Source organism: Arvicola amphibius, chromosome 7 (assembly GCF_903992535.2).
Source record: "Arvicola amphibius chromosome 7, mArvAmp1.2, whole genome shotgun sequence".
Classification (NCBI taxonomy): Eukaryota; Metazoa; Chordata; class Mammalia; order Rodentia; family Cricetidae; genus Arvicola; species Arvicola amphibius.
This window is the reverse complement of record NC_052053.1, coordinates 62,608,158-62,633,493: the sequence shown is the minus strand read 5'-3', so window position 1 is coordinate 62,633,493 and position 25,336 is coordinate 62,608,158. Positions and strand designations below refer to the sequence as shown.

The 25,336-nt window shown below is 40.8% G+C and overlaps 1 protein-coding gene across 2 annotated transcripts in view; it reads right to left on the bottom strand.

Annotated features, from left to right (window-relative positions):
* Nucleotides 1-22,316, bottom strand: part of Dync2i1 (dynein 2 intermediate chain 1) — a 68,982-nt gene extending 46,666 nt beyond the window's left edge. For both annotated transcript variants that reach the window (XM_038337199.1, XM_038337200.1), the window contains exons 1-8: nt 22,168-22,316; nt 18,226-18,279; nt 16,518-16,950; nt 15,166-15,257; nt 12,662-12,970; nt 11,069-11,137; nt 10,201-10,417; nt 1,726-1,828 (exon numbers count right to left, since the gene is read on the bottom strand). In XM_038337199.1, coding sequence (XP_038193127.1) covers nt 1,726-1,828; nt 10,201-10,417; nt 11,069-11,137; nt 12,662-12,970; nt 15,166-15,257; nt 16,518-16,950; nt 18,226-18,279; nt 22,168-22,182 — 1,292 coding nt within the window. In that variant the 5' untranslated portion in view covers nt 22,183-22,316. The remainder of the gene's footprint in view (nt 1-1,725; nt 1,829-10,200; nt 10,418-11,068; nt 11,138-12,661; nt 12,971-15,165; nt 15,258-16,517; nt 16,951-18,225; nt 18,280-22,167) is intronic.
* Between the last annotated feature and the right edge of the window lie 3,020 nt (nt 22,317-25,336).

The following is a 25,336-nucleotide window of genomic DNA, read 5'->3' as shown; positions in this document are numbered from 1 at the left end:
TGATCTGTGACATCAGATCTATTTCAGCCTTGCCTTTATTCCTAGCATGGAAGCCCTAGGAGCTTCAACCAAAGTCAGGAGTGTTTAGCAAGAAGTCTCCTACTTCAATATCCTAAACTTCATTTCCATCTCCCCAGCCCTAAGTGAATGCCAAAGTTTCTACTCTTGCTTTCTATCTGAATTAAGCACCTTGAAAACCACATACAGCCTCTGTGATGGGAATACAGTAGCAACACAAAGTTGGCACTCTCTTGCAGAGCTTGGTCCTTCGGGTATTGGTGGTCCTAGCTGTTACTAGTTTTTCATGCAGTCATCTCAGAGTGTGTGCTTACTACTATGTTTTAGACCCAACTTTCACAGTTGTTTTTAACTGGAGGTTTTGGGGTTTGTTTTGTTTTGCTTTGCTTTGCTTTGCTTTTTTTGGATACAAACTGTTCATTACAGAAAGAGGTAGAGTCCTGTCCTAATTCTCTGAAATTCAAAAAGGAATGTTGCTCTGACAACTGTACACTGCTCAATACCATCACTGGGTAGATGCATCTCATATATCCTAGAAAACTACCTCTTCAAGGTCTCGTCAAGATGTTACAGTCGAGATTTTATCCTATGCACTCACTGGACACTGGGACATGGTCATTGTTTTAACATTTCATCTGGTCAACATAAAAGTATTCATCTCTGTGAGTGTATACACTTATGACCCACTAAGAGAATGTATTTCCTTCATGCAGTGGCAGCATCATTCTTTCTATTGACTCTCTGGTCATCAAGGCCCATCTGGTGGAAGACCAGGGAAAGAAGTCAAGAGAAAAAAAGCTTTCTTCCCAGACCCTCTTACCCTGCTTGCAACATTTCTCTGTGGCTCCAGGCCTTGCTCTGCAGCCACTATGGTTCAACATCACTGATTTATCATAGACTTTGTGAAAGGCCAAAATTAAGTTATGGTCTTCAGCCTCTGCAGGATCAATATCATACATTTTTTAACTCATCTGAAAGACTGCTCTGAGGTAAGTATTCTGGGGTTCTGTGCCCACCTTGGGCTACCTAGAGAATTATTTCCCCACATTCAGACATCTAGACACTCCAAGGCTAAATAAAGCCATGCTTCAAAAGAGTCTAATTAATGCTTGAGCTGGTGGCAGACCTTGGTATCATTTTCAAGGTGATAGTTTTACAAGCATACAATACAAAAACCACTGGGTCATGGAGGCTTCTCCCTATATTTCAAGAGATCAGTGCCATAGAGCCACAGTGCAACATGAGTCAAGCTCAATCTGCCTAGCAAGATTCTGTTCACCAGATAAGAAATGTATGATTGTGATTCTGCTGGAGTCTAAACAACCATGGGCTCTTGGGCTGAGTCCACATCAGCCAGTCATTAGAGAGCAAGCACCTAGTATACAGAACAGTGCACAGTAACCAGAGTAAGAGGTGAACACAAAGGGAACCATAGTATTAATTAAGGAATTGACCAGGCTAGAGACATAGCTCACAAAATACTGGTTTCAATCCCCAATTTACCTCAACAGTCAACAATGAAAAGTGGGAAACTCTGGATTGAAGAGCGTGTTGAGAAAGGGTTATTAAAATGCACTAACGCAAAGCTGCAGCTGAGATGAGCTCAATGAGAACATCTGCCTAAAGTGCACAAGGCCCCGGATTTCATCCACAGCAGAACGTGTGCATACACACAAATACCTGTGGCAAATTCCTCAATATACCTACTTTTGTTTGAGGGCCTGACTCCGGCTCTTCTGGCGATGTGAGGCTGTTACAAAATCCACAAAAATTCCACAAACAGGGGCTCTGGAAATGGAATCATTTCCATCTGCATAAGGGGAAAAAAGTTATTTTGTGATAATGAAATAGCTCCTTCAAATAAAAAAAGTAAAACAATTATAGTCACATATAAAGTCTCACTCAATAATTTTTACTTGAAATTGATGAATTATACCAGTAAGAGTTTTAGAAATATTTACAAATATATGTATAAAATACAGTTTTCTGTTTCTATCCTATGTACTCTGGAAAAAAAAAACCAAAGATATAACCCTCAATTGTGGTTTCACTTTCTAAGACTCCATTTACCTATAGTCAATTGTGGTCTCAAAGTTATTAAATGAATAATTTCAAAACCAACAGCTGGTAAGTGTTGACTTGCATGTTGCTCTAAGTAGCCTGATGAACTCTCACAACGTTTTGCCTAGAATGTGAGCCGTCCTGTAGGCAGGCTACCGTCCTGTAGGCAGGCTACCGTCCTGTAGGCAGGCTACCGTCCTGTAGGCAGGCTACCGTCCTGTAGGCAGGCTACCGTCCTGTAGGCAGGCTAGCTGTGCTCCCTGACCCCAGTCATTTACTTGTCACTGCAGTCACAGCCATCAGATCAGCGCTCTTGGTATCACACTGCTAACACTCAAGGAACCCTAAATGATGCCCTAAAAGGACAAGAGCAATGTGGATGTGCTAAAGAGGAACCATTAGAGCCTTCTCAAGGCCACCAGATGGTGTAGCAGATGAAGCAGAACTTACCAACTAGCCTGACAACCTGAGACCCCACAAGATGGAAGGAGAGAACCAACTCTAGAAAGTTGCCCTCTGACCCCAACATAAAACATGGACAAGCACATTGGTCTCACATAAATAAATAAATAAATAAATAAACAAACAAACAAACAAACAAATAAATTTTCAAAAGACCTTCCTTAGGGGCTGGAGAGATGCCTCAATGGTTAAGAGCATTGCCTACTCTTCCAAAGGTCCTGAGTTCAATTCCCGGCAACCACATGTTGGCTCACAACCATCTGTAATGAGGTCTGGTGCCCTTTTCTGGCAAGCAGACATACACACAGACAGAACACTGTATACATAATAAATAAATAAATATTTTTTAAAAAAAGAAAAAAAGACCTTCCTTAAAATAAGAAAGTGAATGTCCTCAATTTAAGGAAAGAAAAACAAAACCCCTGAGGCTGCTGAGTTCAATTGTAAAATCAAGTCCTCTATTCATGAAAATATGAAGAATAAGAAATTCATGCTACATGTGCTATGTGCTACAGAGTCTTAACCTGCAGAAGTTTCCACACCAGTACATGATGTGAGCCTAATTAGGAGGGACAAGGCACTATACTTGCGCTGGAGAACATGTTCAAGCTGATGCAAAGTGTTACATCAGAAAGCACTCAGGAAGCTAAAAGTCATTCAGTGCTCCAGCCCTTGCTGCCCTAGCAGAGGACCTGAGTTTAGTTCCCAGCTCTCAACTGTTCATAACTCTAGTTCCAGAGGATCTGATACCGTCTTCTGACCTCCTCAAGTACCAGGTGTACATGTATATATGCAAGACACTCATAAAATAAAAATAAACAACACTTTCAGAAAGCACTTAGGCTATGAAGGCCTCAGCAAGGGTCTCCTTCACCTGCAAGTGAAGAAGCTGGTTAGGGAGGATGGACACCTAAGCAAGTCTTCAACTACAGCTAAACCAGGCTCTTCTGAAAGATGCCAGGTGGAAACTACAGTCACAAAACTAGGAAGATGCTGATATAAGCCTGCAATCCTAGCACTCAGAAGGCTGATGCATAAAAAATTAAGAGTTGAAGACAAGTCTAGGGTATACAATTAGTCTACCAAAGAAACAAAACTGCAAAAGAAGGAAGAAGGGCTTAAAACATGAAAGCATGGATCAATTCTGGCACTACATGAAGTACCCTGCATGACAAAGCCAGGTACAGTGAGCACAGCCAGGAGTTCACATTCACAAAAGCAAGACACTTGCACGTGTTCCAGCAACTGAGTCAAGGAGAGTTGGCGACAGCCGTCTTGTAGAAGGATTGGTATTTACAGCCCTACCAACAATAAAGGCACACCAGACCACCGGATCTGTCGACAAAATGAAAACCGCAAGGTTATATTTTTATACCAAATACACCATTCTGCTTCAGCCCCTTCAGATGAGGGCTCTGTGCTTGACAAGACCTCATATGCCTGTCCTGCATATAATCATAATTGACACAGGTCCTGATGGGGACATAGTGTGGAGCTGGGATTCATTAACTGATGCAATAACATTCTTCAACACTGCAATGGACAAGTTAAAACTGGAGACTGCTGGAAGGACTGACGGAGTGGCAGCAAGACTCACTGGGAAGTCACAGACATCATCCAGGACAAGCCAAGCTGAGGAATGATATTTTAAGCTCTCAGTGAAAAGGTAGAAGAAAATACTGAAGGCCAACAAAGAATGTCAATAAATGAGGTCCTGGAAGAACTTGTGAGTCATCTAAAAAGCACAGAAAGATGAAGATGAAGTACGCCCAGCAAGGTGGACATCACTGAAACTGATCAACACTGCCTTAACATTTTGAATTGCAGATACTAAAACACAAAATTGTGGCCAATGACTTGCATAAAACTCAGCATTAAAATCACCCTTGTCATCACCAAAGGATGGCCTCAACAGCAACATTTTAACATGGTAGAAAGAAATGCAACTTTCCATTAAAATGTTCTTCCAAAAATGTTTACACAACAACTGAGACTCCTCGCCATGGACACTGGTGGCTCCTGATATACAACCACTGGTCGTCATGGCCCAGTGATCTGGGGTCACCCAAAAATGATGCTTCTTCTGACATATTATTGGCAGGTAAGTAGTAATCTAGATAAATCCCAGTGCCCATGTCACTCATCTCAGTTTAGATCATCACCTCCTATCAACACAAGATGCGTAAGTAAAGGACCATAAAATATTTTAAGTAAGACAAGCCCACATTCACCTAGCTTTGGTTATAGCAGATGCTATATTATTTCTGCTATCGTTAACCTCTCATTGTACCTAATTTCCAAACTAAACTTAAGCATTAGGATGTATGGGGAAGAGAAAATATAGTATCTACTGGGCTTGGAACTACCTGCAATGATAGGACTGGTGTGTGTGTGTGTGTGTGTGTGTGTGTGTGTGTGTGTGTGTGTGTGTGTGTGTGTGTGGTGTGTCCACAGATGACAAGAATGATATGCTAGAATATGAAAATTAGTATACAAATACAAAATAGTTAAAAAGCAGAAATAAGTATAAATGAAGATTATATCAATTACTTAATCTGCAAAAAGGGATAAATTATCAAAACTGTAGGTACATGCTTTATCAGAACACAGATTTCAAAAGACATGATGTCCTCACTATTGGGCTGACAGAAAAGGCTCATACTGTGAAAAACAATCCCTGAGTCTATCCTTCCTGAGGGAAACAATCATCCACAATCCACCACTTTCCTCTAGGAGTTCCTAGAGTTCTCTGTTATCAACATGCTTTTTTTAATTGTATTGTTAACCTGTCTCCTCAATCCTCTTGGACATATATTTGAGTTTAAAAAGAGTATAAGATGCAGATCATCTTGTGGTTTTATATACCTTCAGAGGCCTTCACATAATCTCACTGATCCTCAGTGATATAGAGGGTATGGTTTTGGAGGAGACCAAAGTACAAGTTTTGGTACTTCCTAGGGTAGGTCATGCCATGAGCATTAATATACCAACTACAAAGCTCCAACCAGGCCTTGAGAGAATTGCTGTCCCATCTGTTAAAATAAAGAAACCTGTCTCTGTCTTTAAAGTCACAGGTGCAAATACTGGGGCACAAGCGGCACCTCTGGACCCCTCAGCATTTGGTACTCATTCCCCAACATATGCCTTTTGAAGTTATGAAATTCTTGCAGACTCTATGGTTGACTTTGGTCGATTACAAAAAGGTATTTATCAGTTTCCTACAGCCAAAAAAAAATGGTAATATGAGAAGTTTATAACCAAAAAAACCCTAGGAGGCAGAAGAATATTCTCCTAAAACAACCTTATGGCAGTCATGGTTAGCCAAACAGGTACAGTTTGCTACAAATGTGGTGATTAATCAGGAGTCATGGCCATCATAGCCTAGCACTTATAGATACTGCTCATGTTTTTGAGCTCATTATACCTATTAACTTATTTAATTATCACTCTAGAGGAGGTCTTACCCTTACAAAAACTAAAAGCAGAGACTAAAAGTCAGTGTCCTAGTTAGCATTTACTGTCAACATGACACAGTCTAGAATCACCTAAAAAAAATCATAATTGAGTAATTGTAACAGGTTGGTATGTGGCCATGTCTGTAAAGGCTTGGCTTGACTATGTTAACTGATGTAGAAGAGCTCCACTCACTGTAGATGACATCATCCCCAAGTCAGTAGTCCTGGGCTAAGATAAGGAAGTTAGCTAAGCATGAGCTAGGAAGTCAGACAGCAAGCCAACAAGCAACATTCTTCCAGGGTTTCTGCTTCAAATTCCTGCTTGGGTTCCTGTCTTGACTTCTGTTTGTGGGGAGCTCCACCTTGGCCCCACCTCTCTCTCTCTCTCTCTCTCTCTCTCTCTCTCTCTCTCTCTCTCTCTCTCTCTCTCTCTCATCTCCTCTCCTCTCTCTCCTCTCTCTCTCTCTCTCTCTCTCTCTCTCTCTCTCTCTCTCTCTCTCTCTCTCTCTCCAGACCCTGCCTTCATTATGGTCTCAGTATCTCACCATAGCAGCAGAAAGGAAACTAGAACAGCTCAGGCTCACATAGCTAGCCAATACTAAAAGTCAAGATTTGAAACACAGGAAGGAGCACTATGAAACCTCTTCTGAACTGCTGTCTAAGTAAAGAGTGTGGCTTTGTCACTGTAACCACCTCTGTTCTGGCCCCCTGTACTAGTCTAATGATGAGAGAGCCAAAACTGAAGTTCCTATTTTCTAAGTAATAATGTGAGTGTGACCAATTAATCTTACCAAGAGGGCTAATGAAGAGAGCATGCCAAACATAAACGTAGGAAATAAAAAGATTATTCACAGATTTATTACTTAGATCTAGGTTCACTGCTACTCTACCACGAATCCATGGTACCAATACCTGGGCTATAGCCAGTCCACACAGTAGAAAGAAGGCTGGGTACTTCCTTCTGACAAGCCCAGTTAGCCCTGGCCCTCATGTTTTTAACTCTCAATTTACAGAACACTAAGAATCCATACTGCCTAATAGCTCGGCTGCCTCTGTAGCAGACAAACATTGTGATTACTGACTATTGTTCCATATTTCCATTTGTATTATTTTACTGCAGTAATAACTAATTGCTTTAGCTATTACTGCATGGATACCATCAAAATTAATAAAGATGCAGTTCCAACAGGAGAAACCAATGTGGTGGATCAACCTGTTGAAAGGGAAAACTCACCAAAGTAGGATCAAGATAGGCTTTGTTTTTGTCTTTCCAGGAAAATAAAAAACATCCATTTGGAGAAATTTAAAGACCTTTGGACAAATAAGCATCTAAAGAAGAAGGAAAAACTATCTGAAAAAAAATTACCAAAAAAAAGGAGTAATCTGGCCTAATGGTATAATATACTTTCAACAGGGTAAAATTTCATAAATCTTTAGAACTGTCTGTCTCTACTGGTCTCTACCACGTTAAACAGGTAGTCTTTATATAATCCTAACTCAATTAAAAACTAAAGGCAGCTTTCGAATTGGAGTGTGGCTCTCTCCTTCTCAAACCCAAGCATGTTTTTTAAAAGAAAACACAAAGTCTCTGTCTTATATCAGAAAAGCCACCTAGTATGGAACAGAAAAAAAAATCTAGAGACTATTATATTGTCTCTCATTCCCCTTGAATTTACTTTGGCTCTTTAAAAAAAATTCTTAGATATAAGTACTATTTCAAAATTTAAACTTTCTGCTTTGATATTAAGGAGATTATAAGTATTAACCAATTCTAACCTTAAGCTTCATGTAGCTTCCTGTACATGATTTCAGGATTGAGTCTAAACATGTTTAAAAATTAAGCCTGGATATCCCAGAAGTATCTAATACATTATGATTCTTTAACCTTCCTAAGATTTATAGCATATAACATTTAACATGTTTAAGTTTTCTACATTAAACAATAAACTTTCCTAACAGCAATCTCTGAAGTCTCCAAAAAGATGATGGGCCCCTACAATGACAATTCTACCTGGATTGCAATAATGCCACCAAACAGATAATCACCACTCAAAAATCAACTTTGGACTATAAATTGCTCAGGACGATTCCAAGCTGAGATGGTCCACCCTCATACACCACTCCAGCTAGAACTTCACATAAACTCAACACTTTCCCCTTACTCAGAGACTGGTGACAAATGATATAGCTGGTTCTACCAAAATTTGACTATTGTTTCAGTTTTTTTCAGGGTTCCCTAGAGATGCCATCAGCCTCAGACAGCAAGAAGTAATTTAAGAACATGACTTCTACTTTCCCAAGAGGTGGGGTAGGTGGCTTTTGTTCTTTCTCAAAGTTATGAATATCTGTCATCTTATAGGGGATTGGTTAAAAGTTGTTATAAGTTATAGGGCTGAATAAAAGAGATTAGACTCAGGATTCTTGTTCAGAAAAGCAAAAAGGGGGATAGATATGATAGGATAAAAAGGTAGATTATTACATCTTTCAGACTAAAACAGCAACTATTAGTTTTAAATAATTTACATTGGTATGGATTCTTTTTGTTATACTATATATATGTTTCTACTTCTGTTTAAGATATTTTTTATACTGATACAAATTTAAGGTTATTTTTTGTTATACTGTATATATATTTCTACTTCTGTTTAAGATATTTTTTATACTGATACAAATTTAAGGATTTTTGTTATATTGTATATACATTTCTACTTCCATTTCAGGTGTTTTTGTATATTGCCACAAACTTGAGGCTAGTGTCCTTATATTGTATATCTGTTTCTATTTTTGCTTATGACATTATCTATACAGCTCATATTGATAGTTTGCTTATTTATGCAATGTGAAGTTTTAGCCCATAAAAGCTATATTGGATAATAAGGAAATACAGATTAACATTCACCCATAATTATCAAACTTATAGTCAAATTAGTTAGGTTCTCTAGGTATTCAGAGATATGTTTCAAATAGATAGGTAATCTTCAAACACTTTAAAGACCTATGGTATTTAAAGTGTTTTAATAACTTAGACTTTTTTTGATATCAGATATGTCTGCTCCTGGCAGCATCAATCTACTTCTAAAGAAATGATGGGTACCAAAGATGCACCATATGAAGTTTGCTTTCTTTGTGACACAAGCTAGCCCTTAGGGCAAGAAACTGCCCTTGCTTTAACTGCTGACAGTTATGCTGTCCAAACTGGACAAGCAGAACACAAAGAAAAGCGACTGTCAAATTTTGCCAAGACAAGATAGGACAGTGCTTCAAAATTTCCTGCTTCTGAAAAAGGTCTGTCTGATATTCTAGACCTGTAGGCCAAAGATGCATGCCCCAAGGTTGTAGAGGAACCTTAGGTGACTGTCTCAGCAGCTAGCTGTTTCTGTTAGTTCTCACATTTTTGGGAAGTCACTTGCTTGCACATCCTGCTTACTCAGGTAATATTTTCCTTCTCATTTCTTTGATGGGGATGAAGACTAGACAGAGTTCTCTCGAATCTTGACAAAAGACATATTAGGTACAAAACTTTGGACTCTTAAGGAAAGGACAGCTATTGGAGTAATCTCTATAAATCTGTCAATTACTTATGGATGGGACATTTAGAATACATTTCTTACTTAATAATTGTTCTTGATGTGTGAAGTTTCATTTTTGTTAAGGTTACCACCTTTCTTTTCTATCTGAACAATATTTGATAATAATTCTTATTGTATATAGTTTTACCATGTTAGGGCTAGAACCTTTCCTTCTTAATTAGATAAAAAGGGGGAACTGGCATGGGAATTCTGTCACCAACCTACTAGACAACTGAAAGGAGCGTTTTGGTCCAAGAGGCATGGTTTTCATGGGAAATGGCTGTGACCAAAAGAAAAGGTAGGGCCAAGCAATACCTGCCCTCGTTGGTCTGGGAACAAATGGCGGTTGTGGCAGAGGCAAGTGGTGGTGAGGAGGACATAACCAAAGGGAATAAGAACACATGCCTAGAGGCTGCACAAGAGGCTAACAGTGCAAGGCAACATGCATAGTTGTACATGGGAATGGTGACTGACATTTCATAGCCATCCTCAACACACGTCTTGTGCCAGAGGCACATCGCATAGCATTACCTGATATATTAAGTATAAAATCTGCCCACCTTGTGGAACTTTTCAGCAAATGTCTACATAGCTCCCAGAACATGTTTCCCAGTTTTAAGTGTCCCTGTCTATACCTTCCCAAGGCTCCTTCTCATACTCCACTCGACCTTGCTTCTGAGACAGTTTCAAAGATAACTCTCCAACCCTCTCATTCTCCGCACTGATTGCCTTCTGAATTTCCTGTATCTCCCTTTTCTGGGCTAGAGGAAGTTCTTCAGCCTTTTCTTTAGAGTCATGCTCATTATTGCTGTCATCATCTCCATCACAAACCTCAAAGTCATCTTCATAATCCTATAAAAAAGAATAAAGATTTTAGCACCCATCACACAAATGAGTTAATACTCACCTAAAACAAAACATCACAATTTATAATTCAAAATAAGAAAGACTCTTATTATTGCTAAGGGAGATTTTATAATGCACTGATTTTAATATTGCTAGATTGTAAATTTTCAATATACTGCTGCCTTTGTTTTTCTGAAAATGAACCATATGACACAGAACCTTGTATATGAAGAAGTATAAATAATGTATAAACACTGTGCCAAGATTGTGAAGGGTTACGCACACATATAGCTAGATATGCACACACACATAAATGCTTGAATACAGTGCACTTAAAATGGGGTTAAATTGTAAAACTCTTTAATTATCAAACACAAGCATTGGTGGGAATATAGTAACCTTCACGCAGGTAATTACCAGATCTACACCAAAACTTAACAGACATGGACAAGAGAGAAAAGACCAACCAAATTACTTTACATGCACTGGTCAGTGGAAGCACACACCTTTAATCCCAGTACTTGGGAGGCAGAGACAGATAGATATCTTGAGTTCTAGAAGAGAAACCCTGACTAAAAAAACAAAAAAATTACAACACAGGCACCAATTTTTAAGAAGAAACTGTTAAACTGAGAAAAATTTAAATTTTATACATACTTCAAAATCATCTTCAAAATATTCATCAGCCCCAGTAGCCTCTAAATCAATGTCTTCCTTTTCAGGTTCCTGGAAGCAAATATGAAATAAAAAATTCAACCATAAGCTTCATATTGCAAACAGGATGGAAACCCTTGTTTTCTAGGGATTGCAAGGTGATGCTAATTTAAAAGTATTTATATTACATATTAATACATAACAATTTTGAATTATTGTAAGAGATAACCTTGTAAGAATACACTATACATTTTAAAAAGCTAAAAGAACTTTAAGCTTTCACCTTAAAAAAATAATAAATGTTTAAAAGATGTTTACTCTAGTGAACATTATATAATATACATGTGACCAGATACAGGAACAGTTGTTTCAGATTCTATAAAAAACGGGGCATCTCAGAAAGTGTGTATGAGAACAAGTTACTACAGTGGGGCTCAGAAAACATTAAGCAACTAGAATAATGAAGCCAAATATACATAGGAAGAAATTAGATCTTTGCAATCAGTAGCTATACATTTTTAATCTTTTCTGTAAACTGTTTACCAATTCTGATTCAAACTGTTTCATAACTTGATCACTTAATTTCTCTTTTAAAAGTATCAGCTTCCTTTTTAATGTTTAGTTTAAAATTTTAATGACAGACTTTTTTAATTTTCTGTTAAATGAACATTGACAGCTGGTTGTAATGGCAAACACCAGAAATCTATGCTGATTGGTAGACAGAGGCAGGCAGAGCAGTGGTACCACACTCCTTTAATCCCAGCACTGGCAAGGCAGAGGCAAGTGGATCTCTGTGAGTTCAAGGCCAACCTGGTCTACAGAGGGAATTCTAGGACAAGCTCCAATGCTACACAGAGTAACCCTATCTTGAAAAAACAAAAACAAGGAAGAAAGGAAGGAAGAGATGGAGGAAGGAGGGAGGGAGGGAGGAGAGAGGAGGGATGAGGGAGTGAAGACTCTCCCCGTCTTCTTCCTTCCTTCCTTCCTTCCTTCTTCCTCCGCCTTCCTTATCCTTCTCCCTTCCGGCCTTCCTCTTCCTTCCTTCGTACTTCCTTCGTCATCTCCTTTGGGCCCATGATTTCTAGACCAGCCTGCACACATAGCAAAACCTCTCATATCTAGGGGCGGAAGAGCAATCACTTAACCACATAACTAAAATATTTGAGTTCACACTTTTTAAAAGATTAGTAATCTCCCTCTATTGATTACAAAGTATTGACTTAAGTCATATTTTGTATGTCATACTACTGATGGTTAACAATGTCACTTCATGAATTAGAGGAGCTCCTACAATATCTAACAAGCACACACTCCTGACTGTCATGAAGTCGTGTCCAAAGAGTTAGGATCAGTCAGCAGAAAGACCCACCTAAATGTGAATGGCACATCACATATGCTAGAGGCCTGTTCCCTCTGCCACAAAGGACTGGTCTCTGAAAACATGAGATGAGATAAATCTGTCCTCCCTTCATTTCTTTATAGCATACATTTTGTTGCAGTGACCAAAGATTAGCAGGATATTAGACAGTAAACTGTAACATTATTAGGCGACCCTGAGCAACTGTCTCTACATGTCGACATGGAAAATAATGATACCTTTGCTTCCCTTCTCTTGTGCTCTTCTCTCCCAGATCTCTCTCTTTTATCTGCATGACTGCGGCGCCTCTCCTCATCATGATGGAGTCCTTCCTTGTGCCGCTTCTCCCGATGTCTCTCTTCCACTTCCCTGTCAGAGAGCGAGTTCCCCTTTTCTTTTGAATGTTTCTCTCTTTTCTCCCTCGTGCTGCTTCTGTCTCGGTGTCTCTTGTCCCGATCTGTATCTCTCACCTTCCTGTGCTTCTTTTCACCTTCCTCTTTATACAGCCAGTAGTTGAGAGGATTCTCTTTACTGTCTCCGTACTGCAGCTTTGAAACCAACAGTGAAATCTATGTGAGCAAAGGGGTCACAAGCACTGTCTATGTATTTTATGATGAAAGAAGCAGAAAAAAACCACAAACAAACAAACAAAATCACACAGCCAGCACTGCTCTGTATCCCTACAATCCTCAGTCTGCTGTCCTGGAAGAAAAGCAATCCTCATTCACACCAAGAAGTACTGCAAAGCAGCAGCATCTAAGCCAAGATGCCCTCCTGGACAGACGTTAAAAATGTCAAAATTCCTCAGGATGATGGTGTGGGTGCCCTGTGTTAAGGCTTGGTCTCTAGACAGTCACTGCTGGGAGGTACTGTGAACCTGCAGGAGGTACAGCCCCAGGAAAGGCTGAGGGGACTGTGGGCCTCATCTCTTCCTATTCCTCCCTCCTTCTCGCTGTTACCTGACTTGGGATGTGAGTGGCTTTGCTCCACCATGCATTCCCACAACATGCTGCCCTACAACAGGGCCAAAGAGTCCTGGGCTGAAAGTTCCAATACTATGAATCAAAGTCAACCTTTCTTTTTATATACTGATTTCCTTGGATATACTATTATAGTTACAGAGAACTAACCCAGACACACAGCAAAGCACATAGAATCAGCCTTCTTTCTTGCTCCACAACACTCTTAATTTGTCCTTCACCTTCAGCTCCACAGTCCTATAGGTTCTGTGGCAAGGTCTCAGTGACTTCCATAGGAAGGCAGTCCCTGTGGAGAACACCAGCACCTGCTGCTGCTGTCTGCATGAAGTGACATGGTATGCTGCCTTCCCTTAGCTGTTCCTCATTCCCATCCAGACAAAATGATTATCATTAGTCATCTCTTTATCCCAACACCACCACCAAAGTTCAGCGAGTCACTCGTGGCAGGAGTCATTACGATGGCATCGTAGCTCTGATTCCATCTCGGAATCAGACCCTGAGCAAGCCTGACTGGATCCGTCCCAGCCAAGGGGCACAGCACTCACTCACTCCCACAGCACACCTTGGTTCTCTGTTCCTTTCACCAATCTGGGGTGCTTAAGAGTCCCCCTACCTCCTTCCTCAGTTCTCCTCAGCTCTAGTTCACCCTGTTTATTTCTGCCACGACAGTATTTCTAGAGAAATTAGGGTGTTCTGACGGAGCCCCTCAGCCTTAAAGGCAAGTCAGTACCTAAGATCACTTGTCAAAATTAACTATGTGAATTAAAAAGCTAAGTCTAAAAAACTTTTATAGACCCCTAATAAAACCCAGACAATTATTTCCATCACTACAGAGGAGGAAGACGGTTTGTGAAACATTCTGTCTGCCAAAGTACAGACTTATCTATGTCATAATTTGCACTTACTTATAAGATTCCTCAAATCAATTTAAAAAAAATAACATCATAAAAGCATAGCAAAGAGTTACCCTTTTAAAGTATACCCAAGACTTGCCACTAGAAAGTAAGTGCTACACAAGTGGTAATTAATATGAGAGTGGTTAATGTCCATAAGAAAACACCCATATAGGGCAAAGGAGGAATCCCTTCTAATGTTCTCCAGCCCAGGATGATTTTTTTAAAAACAATAGTTTTCTGGCCAGTTTTATATAAACCTGACACAAGGTGGAGCCATCTGAAAGGAAGGAACCTCACTTGAGAAAATGTCTCCATAAGATCTCACTGTAGGGCATTTTTCTTATTAGTGATTGATAGGGGGAGGGCCCAGTCCATTGTGGGTGATGCCATCACTGCACTGGTGGGTTCGCTATGAAAGCAGACTGAGCAAGCCGTGGGGTAATAAGCAGCACCCCTCCAATGTTTATGCATCGAGTTCCTGACTCCAGGGTCCAGACCTGCTTGAGTTCCTGTCCTGACTTCCTCTGGTGATGGACTCCATGTGGAAGTGTGAGCCAAATAAACCCTCTCTTCCCCAGGGTGTTTGGTAAGTGTTTCATCACAGCAATAGTAACCCTAAGACAAAATATCTTAGGTGACAGACATGTCAATCACCCTATTGCAGAGATTAAACACTATATATACTTATTGAAATGTCACACTGCCCCCATAAATAAAACAATTATTACATGTCAATTAGACGTTAAAAAATATTTTTTAAAAGAGAAAATGTCTAGAAGTTTCATTTCCTTCTTAATCAGATTAGCACAGTGCTCCCGAGTGCTATGCTGGCCAGACAGCAGCCTTCCCTCAGGCTGCTCCTATTACCTTTCTTTCTCGGTATCTTCTTTCTCTATCGTCATCTCCTCTCTCAGAATCTTCATCTCTCCTGTCTTTCTCCTCAGCTCGTACTTTACTTGCTAAAAAATACAACATATTTTTAATATTCCCAAATTTCACCATATCAAAAAGGCCACCTTTGATAATACTGTACATTTTATAACTGTGCATGTGTTCATTAATTTGCATTTTAACATTCTTCAACTAAGACACATTTTCAAAACTCAAGAGTAAAAAGTGCCAGTATCTGAACTTGAAGTGGAAGATAAATATGGCAGGCTAGGAACAGACACATTTCTCCCCCCTCCCAGTTTGTCACTGAGACAAGCTGGGGAAGGTCTGTGTGCCCAGGAGTGGAGAAGGGCCTCATAAATACACATGAGAGGAGGCTGAAGACATTAAGCAGTGGAGTCGGGGAAACAGGGCTCAACATAACCTGCAAGAAGCCACAGGTGAAGCTGATGAATCACCTAGGTATTGTTGAGGTCTGAAGGCCTACCCACCACAGAAAACCAGCCTTCACAGAGAAGCAGCATTAGCTTACAGTTAAGAAAATCCAAAGGGCAGGGCTTTATCTCATGGTGGAGTTCTTGCCTACCATGTACAACAGCCCTTGGTTTGATCTACAAATCCCCAACATTGCAATAAAAGTCCACTTCAGTGGACTACTTTTATTAAAATGCTTTATTTTTGCTTATCTACAGAGACTAACATTTGTTGAGATAATAAATCAAAAAGAGTTTCAAAAGTAAAAACACTAGTAAATACTATGAAAATTATTCCTTTGCTGACTGAATTCCTTAAAAAAAACAAAAAGCCATAGTAACAAACAAAGAGAATAGGAAATGGTGACTTCAGATCTAAAGCTAAAGTATCCATGAAAACCTGAGAGAAAATAAATGAGGAACTGAAAGGAGAAATGATTCCAACAGTGAAAACTTTCAAATAAAATACCAGCCAAGAAAAAGGCTCAACGAGTAAAAGCAGAGGCCATTCAAGTCTGACGAACCCCAGAACCCATGTAAAAGCCGGATGCAGGTGCACACAGCTGCCACATTCCTATAGCAGGATGAGAGGTGAAGCAAGGAGAATCCGCCTTATCCCCTCAGGTCAGCAAGCCTAAAGTACATAACGTGTAGAAAGAGAACCATTTCAACAATGAGGAAGGCAAAACCCACTCCTGAAAGTTGTCTTCTAACCTCCACTCACAGAGTGTGGCACAAACGAACCTGCAGACACACAGTCAATCAACAAATTAATGGAACAAAAGAAATATAGCTAGTGAACTTCCAAAACGTTAGGGTGATACTATTGGAGGGACCCCTAATTCAGAGACGCACCTGCGCGGACCTTCTTTTCCACTCTCTCCAGCATCTGCCGGCCACGCACCTCTCGAACCAGGAGGTCGTGGTAGGCAGCAGTCTGCCTGAGTTCTTCTTTCCTGGCCCTTCTGTCTTTCTCTCTCTCTCTGTCTTTGCCTCGACTATGAACCTTCTCTGCATCTTGCTCTCGATGTCTTTCTTTCACCCTGTCTTTCTCACGGTCTTTCACCTCTTTCCTCCTTTCCTTGTGCTTCTCCCGGTCTCTCTCCCCACGAAGATGTTCTGTGGAGGGGTAAAGGTCTCTCTCAGCAGTCTTCTCCTTGTGGCGGGTCTCCCGGTCTGGGTCCCTGCTCTTGTGTTCTCTGTAATCAAGAGGACCCAGTTCTGACTCCTTGTGCGTCTTCTTTTCTCTGAGTTTCTTCTCTTCCTTGGGACTACCTGACTGTACAGCCTGAAACAACACAAGGAAGAGCTTCCTTGACCAGGAAAGCCATACGCATTGATTTCCACTCATCAAAAACACTTTAAAAATCACTGGCTGCAGTAAGATTTTCTCAATCCAGCAAGATGGGAAATGGAACTGAATGAATATTCTTAGAAATACTAACTGGAGTCCCACTTAACATTTCAACAAATATGATAACTGGCAATCACCCCAAATATCAGAGATTTTCATGTTTACTGACAAATCAAATCTGAAATTTCATTGATAAAATACAACCTATAGTAAAAAGAGATAATGAAACTGTGTTTTAAAGTTGTTGGGGCAAGAACCACTTGTTTACTACATATGGAATAAAGCCAGTTAGGCACCACAGCACTTAAGAGGCAGAAGCAGGTGCATCTCTGTGATCTGGTTTGCATAAGTTCCAGGCCAGGCAGGGCTACATAGTAAGATCCTGTGTCAACAGTAACAACTAAGTCAGACATGGGTGGCACATGTAATACAGCACTCAGGAGAATGGGACAGAAGGATCACAGCCCCTTCAATTCAAAGCCAGCCTGGATTACAGAGTGAGGCCCTACTTAAAAATAATTAATTAATAAAACTTTTACTATGAAACTTTCAGAAGAACTAAATCTCAATCACAAAACTCAAGCTGGTGGGGCCTCCAGACTTGATGGAGGAGTGTCTATGTGTTACTTTCATTATTAATAAAGATACTGCCTTGGCCCTTTAAGAGACAGAAAATTAGGTAGGCGGAGTAGACAGAACAGAATTGTGGGAACAAGGAAGCAGAGTTGGGGAGACGCTTCAGGGAGTCACCATAGTGAGTCTCCATGATTCTCCTCTCTGAGATGGACGCAGGTTAAGATCTCTCCTGGTAAGCCACACCTCATGGTGCTACACAGATTACTAAATATGGGTTAAAGAAAGATGTGAGAATTAACCAATAAGAGGCTACAGATAATGGGCCAGGCAGTGTTTAAAAGAATACAGTTTCCGTGTAATTATTTCGGGTGTAAAGCTAGCCAGCGGCCGGGTGGCGGGACGCAGCCCGCCGTTCCTTCTACACAGACTGGGCACCTCAGTGCCAGAGCAGGACTATAACCCATAGGAGTTCCAGAAGTATTAAACACTTGGCTTCATCTTTGATCCAAAATGCCTTCTTGTAATGAACTTCTTGTAACCAAAGCTATGCAAGGCTATGCAAAGCTGGTCGCACTATCCAAAAGACCATGAAGGTTCCATGTGAATCCCAAATAAGTCTTTAAAATATATTACCTTAAGGTGTCTTCGAAGGTCATCTGCTTTCCAAGTGTCATCTTTGGTTCTTCTCTAAAACCAAAGTACAAAATCAGAACTATCAAGTCAGGCATGGTGGGACACACCCAACATCCTATCACTCAGGAAGTTGAGTCAGAAAGATTCCAAGTTTCAAGACAGTTTAGGCTATATAAGGAGGTTCTAGGTGAAAAAAAATTTAAAAAACCAATTTTGTGTTTTCATTATTCTGTTTGTATCAAAAATAATTAACTACCACATACTTGCACTCCTACTGAAATGAAAGATGATCCAAACAGTGGCCACAACAGGACCCTAACCCAGCACTTGGGTGCCTAGGAAGGAGGATGCAGAGGCCGAGACCAGCCTCACATACATAGGGATATTCTGTCTCAAAAGGAAACAAAAAAGGATACAAATATAGATTTGTTTAAAATAATTCATTAGTCTAAAGTGATCCATAATTATTACAGGATACATTCATTTAGCTACTTCAAAAACTACTAAACATACCGAACAAAAGAGACAACGTTACGGTGGCAGCTACAGGACAGACCTAGGGCAGGCACTCTGTGAGCACGTCAGACGTGAACCAAAGGATCGCACTGGCTGCTTTCTAGAGGACCTGTGTTCAAGTCCAGCACCTGCACAGTGCTGACAACTGTCTACAACTCCAGTTGCGGGGCTCTCACCTCATCTTCCAGCCTCCTCAAAAAATAGGCAAGTTTACAGATATGCATGCAGGCAAAACACCCGTACACATAATTTTTTTATTTAAACAAAAAATGCCAGAAATTATTTTTCTGATAGACCACAATAAACTCTCTCTCATCCCAAGTACTGAACACAGGACTGAGTCAAGGATTTCTGCTGCTTCTGCTGAGGTTGGCCCATCCTAGGCCAGAAAGATACAGTGTGACTACCAAAAACTGTGGCCCCCACTTTGCCTTCCTTGGGCTACCTACTACAGGAGCTCAGCTGTAAAGAAGGGGCACTATAGCAGAAAGGCCATGTACAGAAGTTCCAGTTTAGGCGTAGCAGAGGCCCCACAGCATCCGCTGGAGGCCAGAATGTGAGAGAGTCCACCCAATGAGGCACCACGTACAAGCCCCAAACCTGAATCTGCCTATTTGAATCCCAGATAAGTCTTCTAAGTTGTTATGTTCTCCAATTCCAAATCCATGAAAACAGAAGCAAAATAAAAAAGATCACTGATGCTCTAACAATTAAATTTAAAGTGATTTTCTTTCTCTACAATAATAGAAACCAGAAAGGTAAACAAAATTTTTATTTACCATCCAATGTACATCAGATGCTATACTAAGTCGAATACACTATTTGAATCTCATAAACCTGTCAAGAAGAGTACTGGGTACTAGAGAAGTGGGTCAGTTGGTAAAGGATTTGCCTCAAATGTGGGAGGAACTGCCAGTACTCTGGAGGCAGAGGCAGGTGGATCTCTGAGTTGTGGCCAGCTTGGTCTACAAAGCAAGTTCCAGACAGCCAAGGGTTACAGTGTAAAAGCCTGTCCCAAACAAAACAAAACAAAAGTATGAGGAACTAAGACCTTATTCTCAGAACTCCAATTTAAAAGCCTGATGTGGCCCTCCTTTCAACTCACCTCCATGCCCTAGGGCTTTGGCTTCTTGCTGCAGACCTACTGTCCGTCTAGATCTTCCCAAAAGAGAAACTCCCCACAACACAAAATAATCAAAACACTAAATTACAGAACAAAGAAAGAGTATTAAATGTGTCCAGGGAAAAAGACCAAGTCACATATAAAGGTAGGCTCATTGGAATAACACCTGATTTTTCAGTGGAGATTTTAAAAGCCAGGAAGGACCTAGTTAAGCTCTGAGAGACCACAGGTGCCAGCACAGATTACTCAACCCAGCAAAGCTATCAATCACTGAGGAAAACTGAGAAAACATGTCAAGATGCAAAACAATTAGCTGTCAACTAATCTAGCTTTACAGAAGGCACTCCAGGGAAGCTAAGACTGCAGAGAAGGCTGCTGCAGCCCTTTTATAGAGTTCCTCATGCTGTGGGGAGCCCGTTCATAAAACCATTCACTTACTCCAAAAGTGTAATTTTGCTACAGTTATGAAACATAATGTAAATATGATACGCAGGTTACCTGACATGCAACCCCCAAAGAGGATGAAATCCACAGATTAAGAACCATTGGACTATAGACAGGAGGACACAAGAATTAAATAATCCCAGAACAGTATATCAAATAGTGGGGGAGGGGGCAGGGAAACAACCCCACAACAATAACAACAACAAAAATAACAAGAACACTACTCATTAATAACTCTCAAGATCAATAGTCTCAATTCCCCAATAAAAAGACACAGACTAACAGACTGGATTAAAAAACAGGGTCCATATTTCTGCTGCATCCAAGAAACACACCTCACCTGAAGGACATATATCACCTTATAATCAAAGGATGGAAAAAGGTATTCCAAGCAAATGAACCCCCAAAACAAGCAGGTATAGCCACTTTAAATAAGAGAAAAAACAGACTTCAAGACTAAACTAGTCAGAAGAGACAGGGAAAAAGACACTACATACTCAGCAAAAGGAAAAAAAATGGATGTTGCAGTTCTAAACATTTATGCACCAAACACAAGGGCACCCAAGTTCATAAAAGAAACACTACCATGGCTAAAATCACACTTTGGCCTTCACACAGTGATAGTGGATTACTTCAATACCCCACTCCCATCAACAGACAGCTCATCCAGACAAAAACTAAGCAGAAATGCTGGAATTTAACAACATCATAGGTCAAATGGCCATAACTGGCATCTACAGAACATTCCACTCAAACGCTAACAAACATACCTTCTTTGCAGCAGCTCATGGAACTGTCTCCAAAAGTGACCACATATTAGAACACAAGGCAAGTTTCAGCACATATAAGGAAACTGGAATAACACCCTGTCTCCAACCTGAGCACCATGGATGAAAGCTAAATATCAACAACAACAGAAATGACAGGAAGCACGCAAACTTCGTGGACACTGAACAGCTCACTGCCTCATGAAAACTGAGTCAAGGAAGAAATCAAAACGGAAATTAAAAAGTTTTTAGAATTGAATGAAAATGAAAATACAACATACTCAAACCTAAGGGACACAGTGAACATAGTTCTAAGAGGCAAGTTCATATCACTAACTGCTTCCATCAAACAACTGTAACTTCATGCTACACCTGACAACTCTAGAAAAAGAAGAAATAACACCCCAAAACAGCAGATGGCAAGAAATAATCAAACTCAGGAGTAGAATCAATGAAAGAGTAACAACAACAAAAACCAATATAAAGAATCAATAAAACTAAGAGCTGGGTCTTTGGGGGAAAAAAAAAACAAAATGGAGAAACTTTTACCCAGTAAACCAAAAGATGGAAAGATAATCCAAATTAATTAAAGCAGATGAAAAAGGACCCATTAAAACAGACACTGAAATAATTTGTAGGATTTATCATAGGCAATTGATGGAATCATAAGGACCAGAAAACTTAGACATGGATTTCTTACTGCAAAGGACCTACAAAAGTTAAAAGTCAACAACCATATCTACTGTAAACTCAAATGTGGCACCTTTCAGCTTTTTTATTTGTTTTTTGCTTTTGTTTTGTTCTGTTTTAAACTATGAAAATGGTCAGCCCCCATAAAGGGTGCCTCAAGACCAGAAGTTCTATGCCTTCCTTAAGTTGATTCTCAGCCATGCCTCTGGGTGAGTTCAGAAACTCCTCCATAAACAGCACCTGGAGCAGAATAGGGAGAAGTGTCTGCAAAGCTAAGAACCCCCGGACCCAAACTCCGCCTCCAGCTCTCTCCTCAGTTCCGGCCGAGGGAGAAACGCGGTCTCTATTGCTGCGAAAGACTGGGGGAACACAGGCGCGGGCTGAACCCCGCGGCACACCAACCTTCCCAGGCTCCATAGCTCCTCGAGGCCGGGGCAGCCGCGTGTCTTCAGTCCAGAAGGCGCGGGGCACCCGGGGAAGTCAAATCCGTTGTCGCTCAGCCTCCACTGACCAGCCAAGGCCTACGGGACAAGGCTCCCCAGCTGGCTGGCGTCCCCGCCTCCTAGCAACCGGGGTCGACGTTGCAGGCCCAGCATGCCCCACGGCTTTTCCCAGTACGCCTGCGCATACCTGCTTTTCGCTAACCGGCCGGAGCCTTAGTAAACGTGTGTGTGTGTGTGTGTGTGTGTGTGTGTGTGTGTGTGTGTGTTGTGTGTGTGTGTGTGTGTTGTTGTGTGTGTGTGTGTGTGTGTGTGTGTGTGTGTGTGTGTGTGTGTGTGTGTGGTTTCCGGAGCGGCTTCTTGTATCTTGTGGTGCCCTTGTCTCATCCTTGGTGCCCACAGTTGACAACGAAAGATGGAAAGGAAACGATGGATGAGCTGTATACTTCAACAAGCTTTGTCTTACAAACCGCACCCCATAGACTGTCTTTTAATGAAAACCGTTTGTGGTCGGCTGTGATGGTGCACACTTTTAATCCTATTAAAATGGAGACAAGACAGGAGGATCTTTGTGAGTTCCAGACCAGGCTTTCTCCATATTGATCATAGGAAGTATCTGCTGAAAGGTTGAGGAGTACGTATGTTACCATTCTGAGCTTCTGCAGACTAGAAATTTACTTTGCCCCACTTTTCCAAGCCACAGACTACTGTGACCCAGTTTAGGATTTATGACTGTCCACCTGCTCAAGATGGTCACTAACCCAACTTCTTGCCATACCAAAAGCACTAACAAATACACTAATTCTTTCACATTTGCTTAAAGTCTAGTATTTGTTTCCATTAATCAATACATTCTTTAGAAGGAAGGTAATCTTGGTGGTGGTTGTGACTTATTTTGCTCCAGTTCTCATAGCAATTTGTTTTATATATGACCAAAAAGGATGATAAGCTTTTACACATTGCTCACCAAAGCTGGTAAATGATCTGATGCCAAAGCCCATTCTCATAAACCTTATATCACATTATACCTATTGGGAAAACAGCTGATGGAAAGCACCATACATTCTTCAATGAGAAATAAAGCCACTACCCACCAGCTAGAAAAAGTCACACAAATTTCAAGCAGCTCCTCCATTATCTGCAACCATGCTCCTACTTAACCCCTGAGTGTAAATATATCTAACCGAAATGAATCCTGTCTTAAGTTCATTCTTTTATTCTAGGCAGATATCTGTCATTTACTCCACCACTGCAATTTATAAGCTGCTCTTGACGTTTTACATCATTTGATGATTGGTTATATAATCTTTCTCAATAGTTATGAGCACTAGAGGGCCAGAATGTATGTTTCCTATTTCTAGCACTCTGGAAGTTACCAGGTCATCAGCCTGGATTCACAGAATCTTCTAGTGAACAAGCAAATGTGGAAAATAGTGGAAGGCTTATATGATTTGTTGACAAATCAGATACTAAGAAAATAATTGTTTTGTTGCCATCTACAGGTGGAAAACCACTTAACTCTTCAGATATAGTGAGGCATGATGATATTGGTAATTCTGCAGGATCCAGCCTCTCTCTTCTGTCTTTCTACCATGTGATCCTAAATGATGAATGTAGGATGTCAAGCCTGACAGCAAGCATCTTGACTTGCTCTTGTCATCTCATCGGCCTTTCTCTCATACCTGATGTGAGCACTCAAAATATGTGTTATTTTGTTTGAGACAGTTTCTCACTCTACATCCCAGTCTGGTCTCTTAACTCAAAATCTTCTTGCCTCAGCCTCCCACCCAGCTGGGATTATGAGTAAGCACATTTTCTTTTCAAAAGAAGCTACCAAGGATGGTCTGTTGTCCTCTTGGTGTATGTCCATCCTGTCAGACCTGTTCCCTCAGGAGTAGAACCCGTGCACTATTTGGGTGGCATTGGCAGAATGTCTTTGTTTATAGATGCTCCATAAAGACTACCTACATTGTTAACATAAGCTTGATATTTATACAAAGTGGCAATGAGACAGACTAGCATATACCTTGCCCTGCCCCAAAGTATACACTTTGTTTTCTTTTTTTTTTTTACCCTTGATAGTTGAAGCTACATGGGATAGGGTAGGCTGATTCACATTTCCTCCAGGCTTAGCTACTAGAGATCACTGCCACCTTCTGCTATTCCAGAAGACTGCTCAAGACCTTGGCTATGTCTGATGTCCTAGGACTAGTTCAGGAGACTTCACTATGGCTCCAGCAGCTTCAGATGCCCTGAAACTTTCCCAAATGACACCCTCTCCTACCTCTATAGTCCCTTTGCATGCTCCCACTCTGGTGTTAATAACAGCATCAACACCAGGCCCAAAATGCCTGTGAAGACTGACAATCCTATACTAGGAGTCTCCCTCTAGCATCCGGAGGGGACTGCATGAATACCCATGGTTTCCCTTGCCTACACAGGCAGTACCCTTCCCTGTCTCTTTTCCCTGCCTTTCCTTTCAATTTTTTTAAATGTAACAAAATGTGATACTTATAACTGCCTTCAGATCCGAATACTAGACACCATATAACACACTAAGCTATAAATGCATCCTAAAATGATATCTCCTTTGTCATAATGTAGGAAAGAACTCTCAGATATCTGTATCCATGTCTGGTCTTTCAATATAACAGTCTGAGGCAGTAGCCTGCTTCCCCTGAACTAACCCCAGGTGATGTCCTTGGGCACACACAAGTCTGTGATTCACCTCTGGCTTCTGTGCTGCCAACCACCCATCCCTCTATCAGCTCTGTTCCCATCCCACCCAATTTTCCCGCTTCTCACCTGCACAGATCTCTACAGCATCTCTTCCTTACCCAGACACACACTCATTTCTCTCTCTCTCTCTCTCTCTCTCTCTCTCTCTCTCTCTCTCTCTCTCTCTCTCACACACACACACACACACACACACACACACACACACACACACACACTGGCTCAGGGACTTCATACAGGGAACTCAGGAAAGAATTAGAAGCCATATCCTCTCACTCAGAGAACACCCTTCCCACTTATTAGGAGCTTAATGGGAACCTCGGCACTATCTGAGTACATGCCCCTTTCCAATGTCTGGCCTACAACAAATATAATACAAATGATGGTCATTTGGC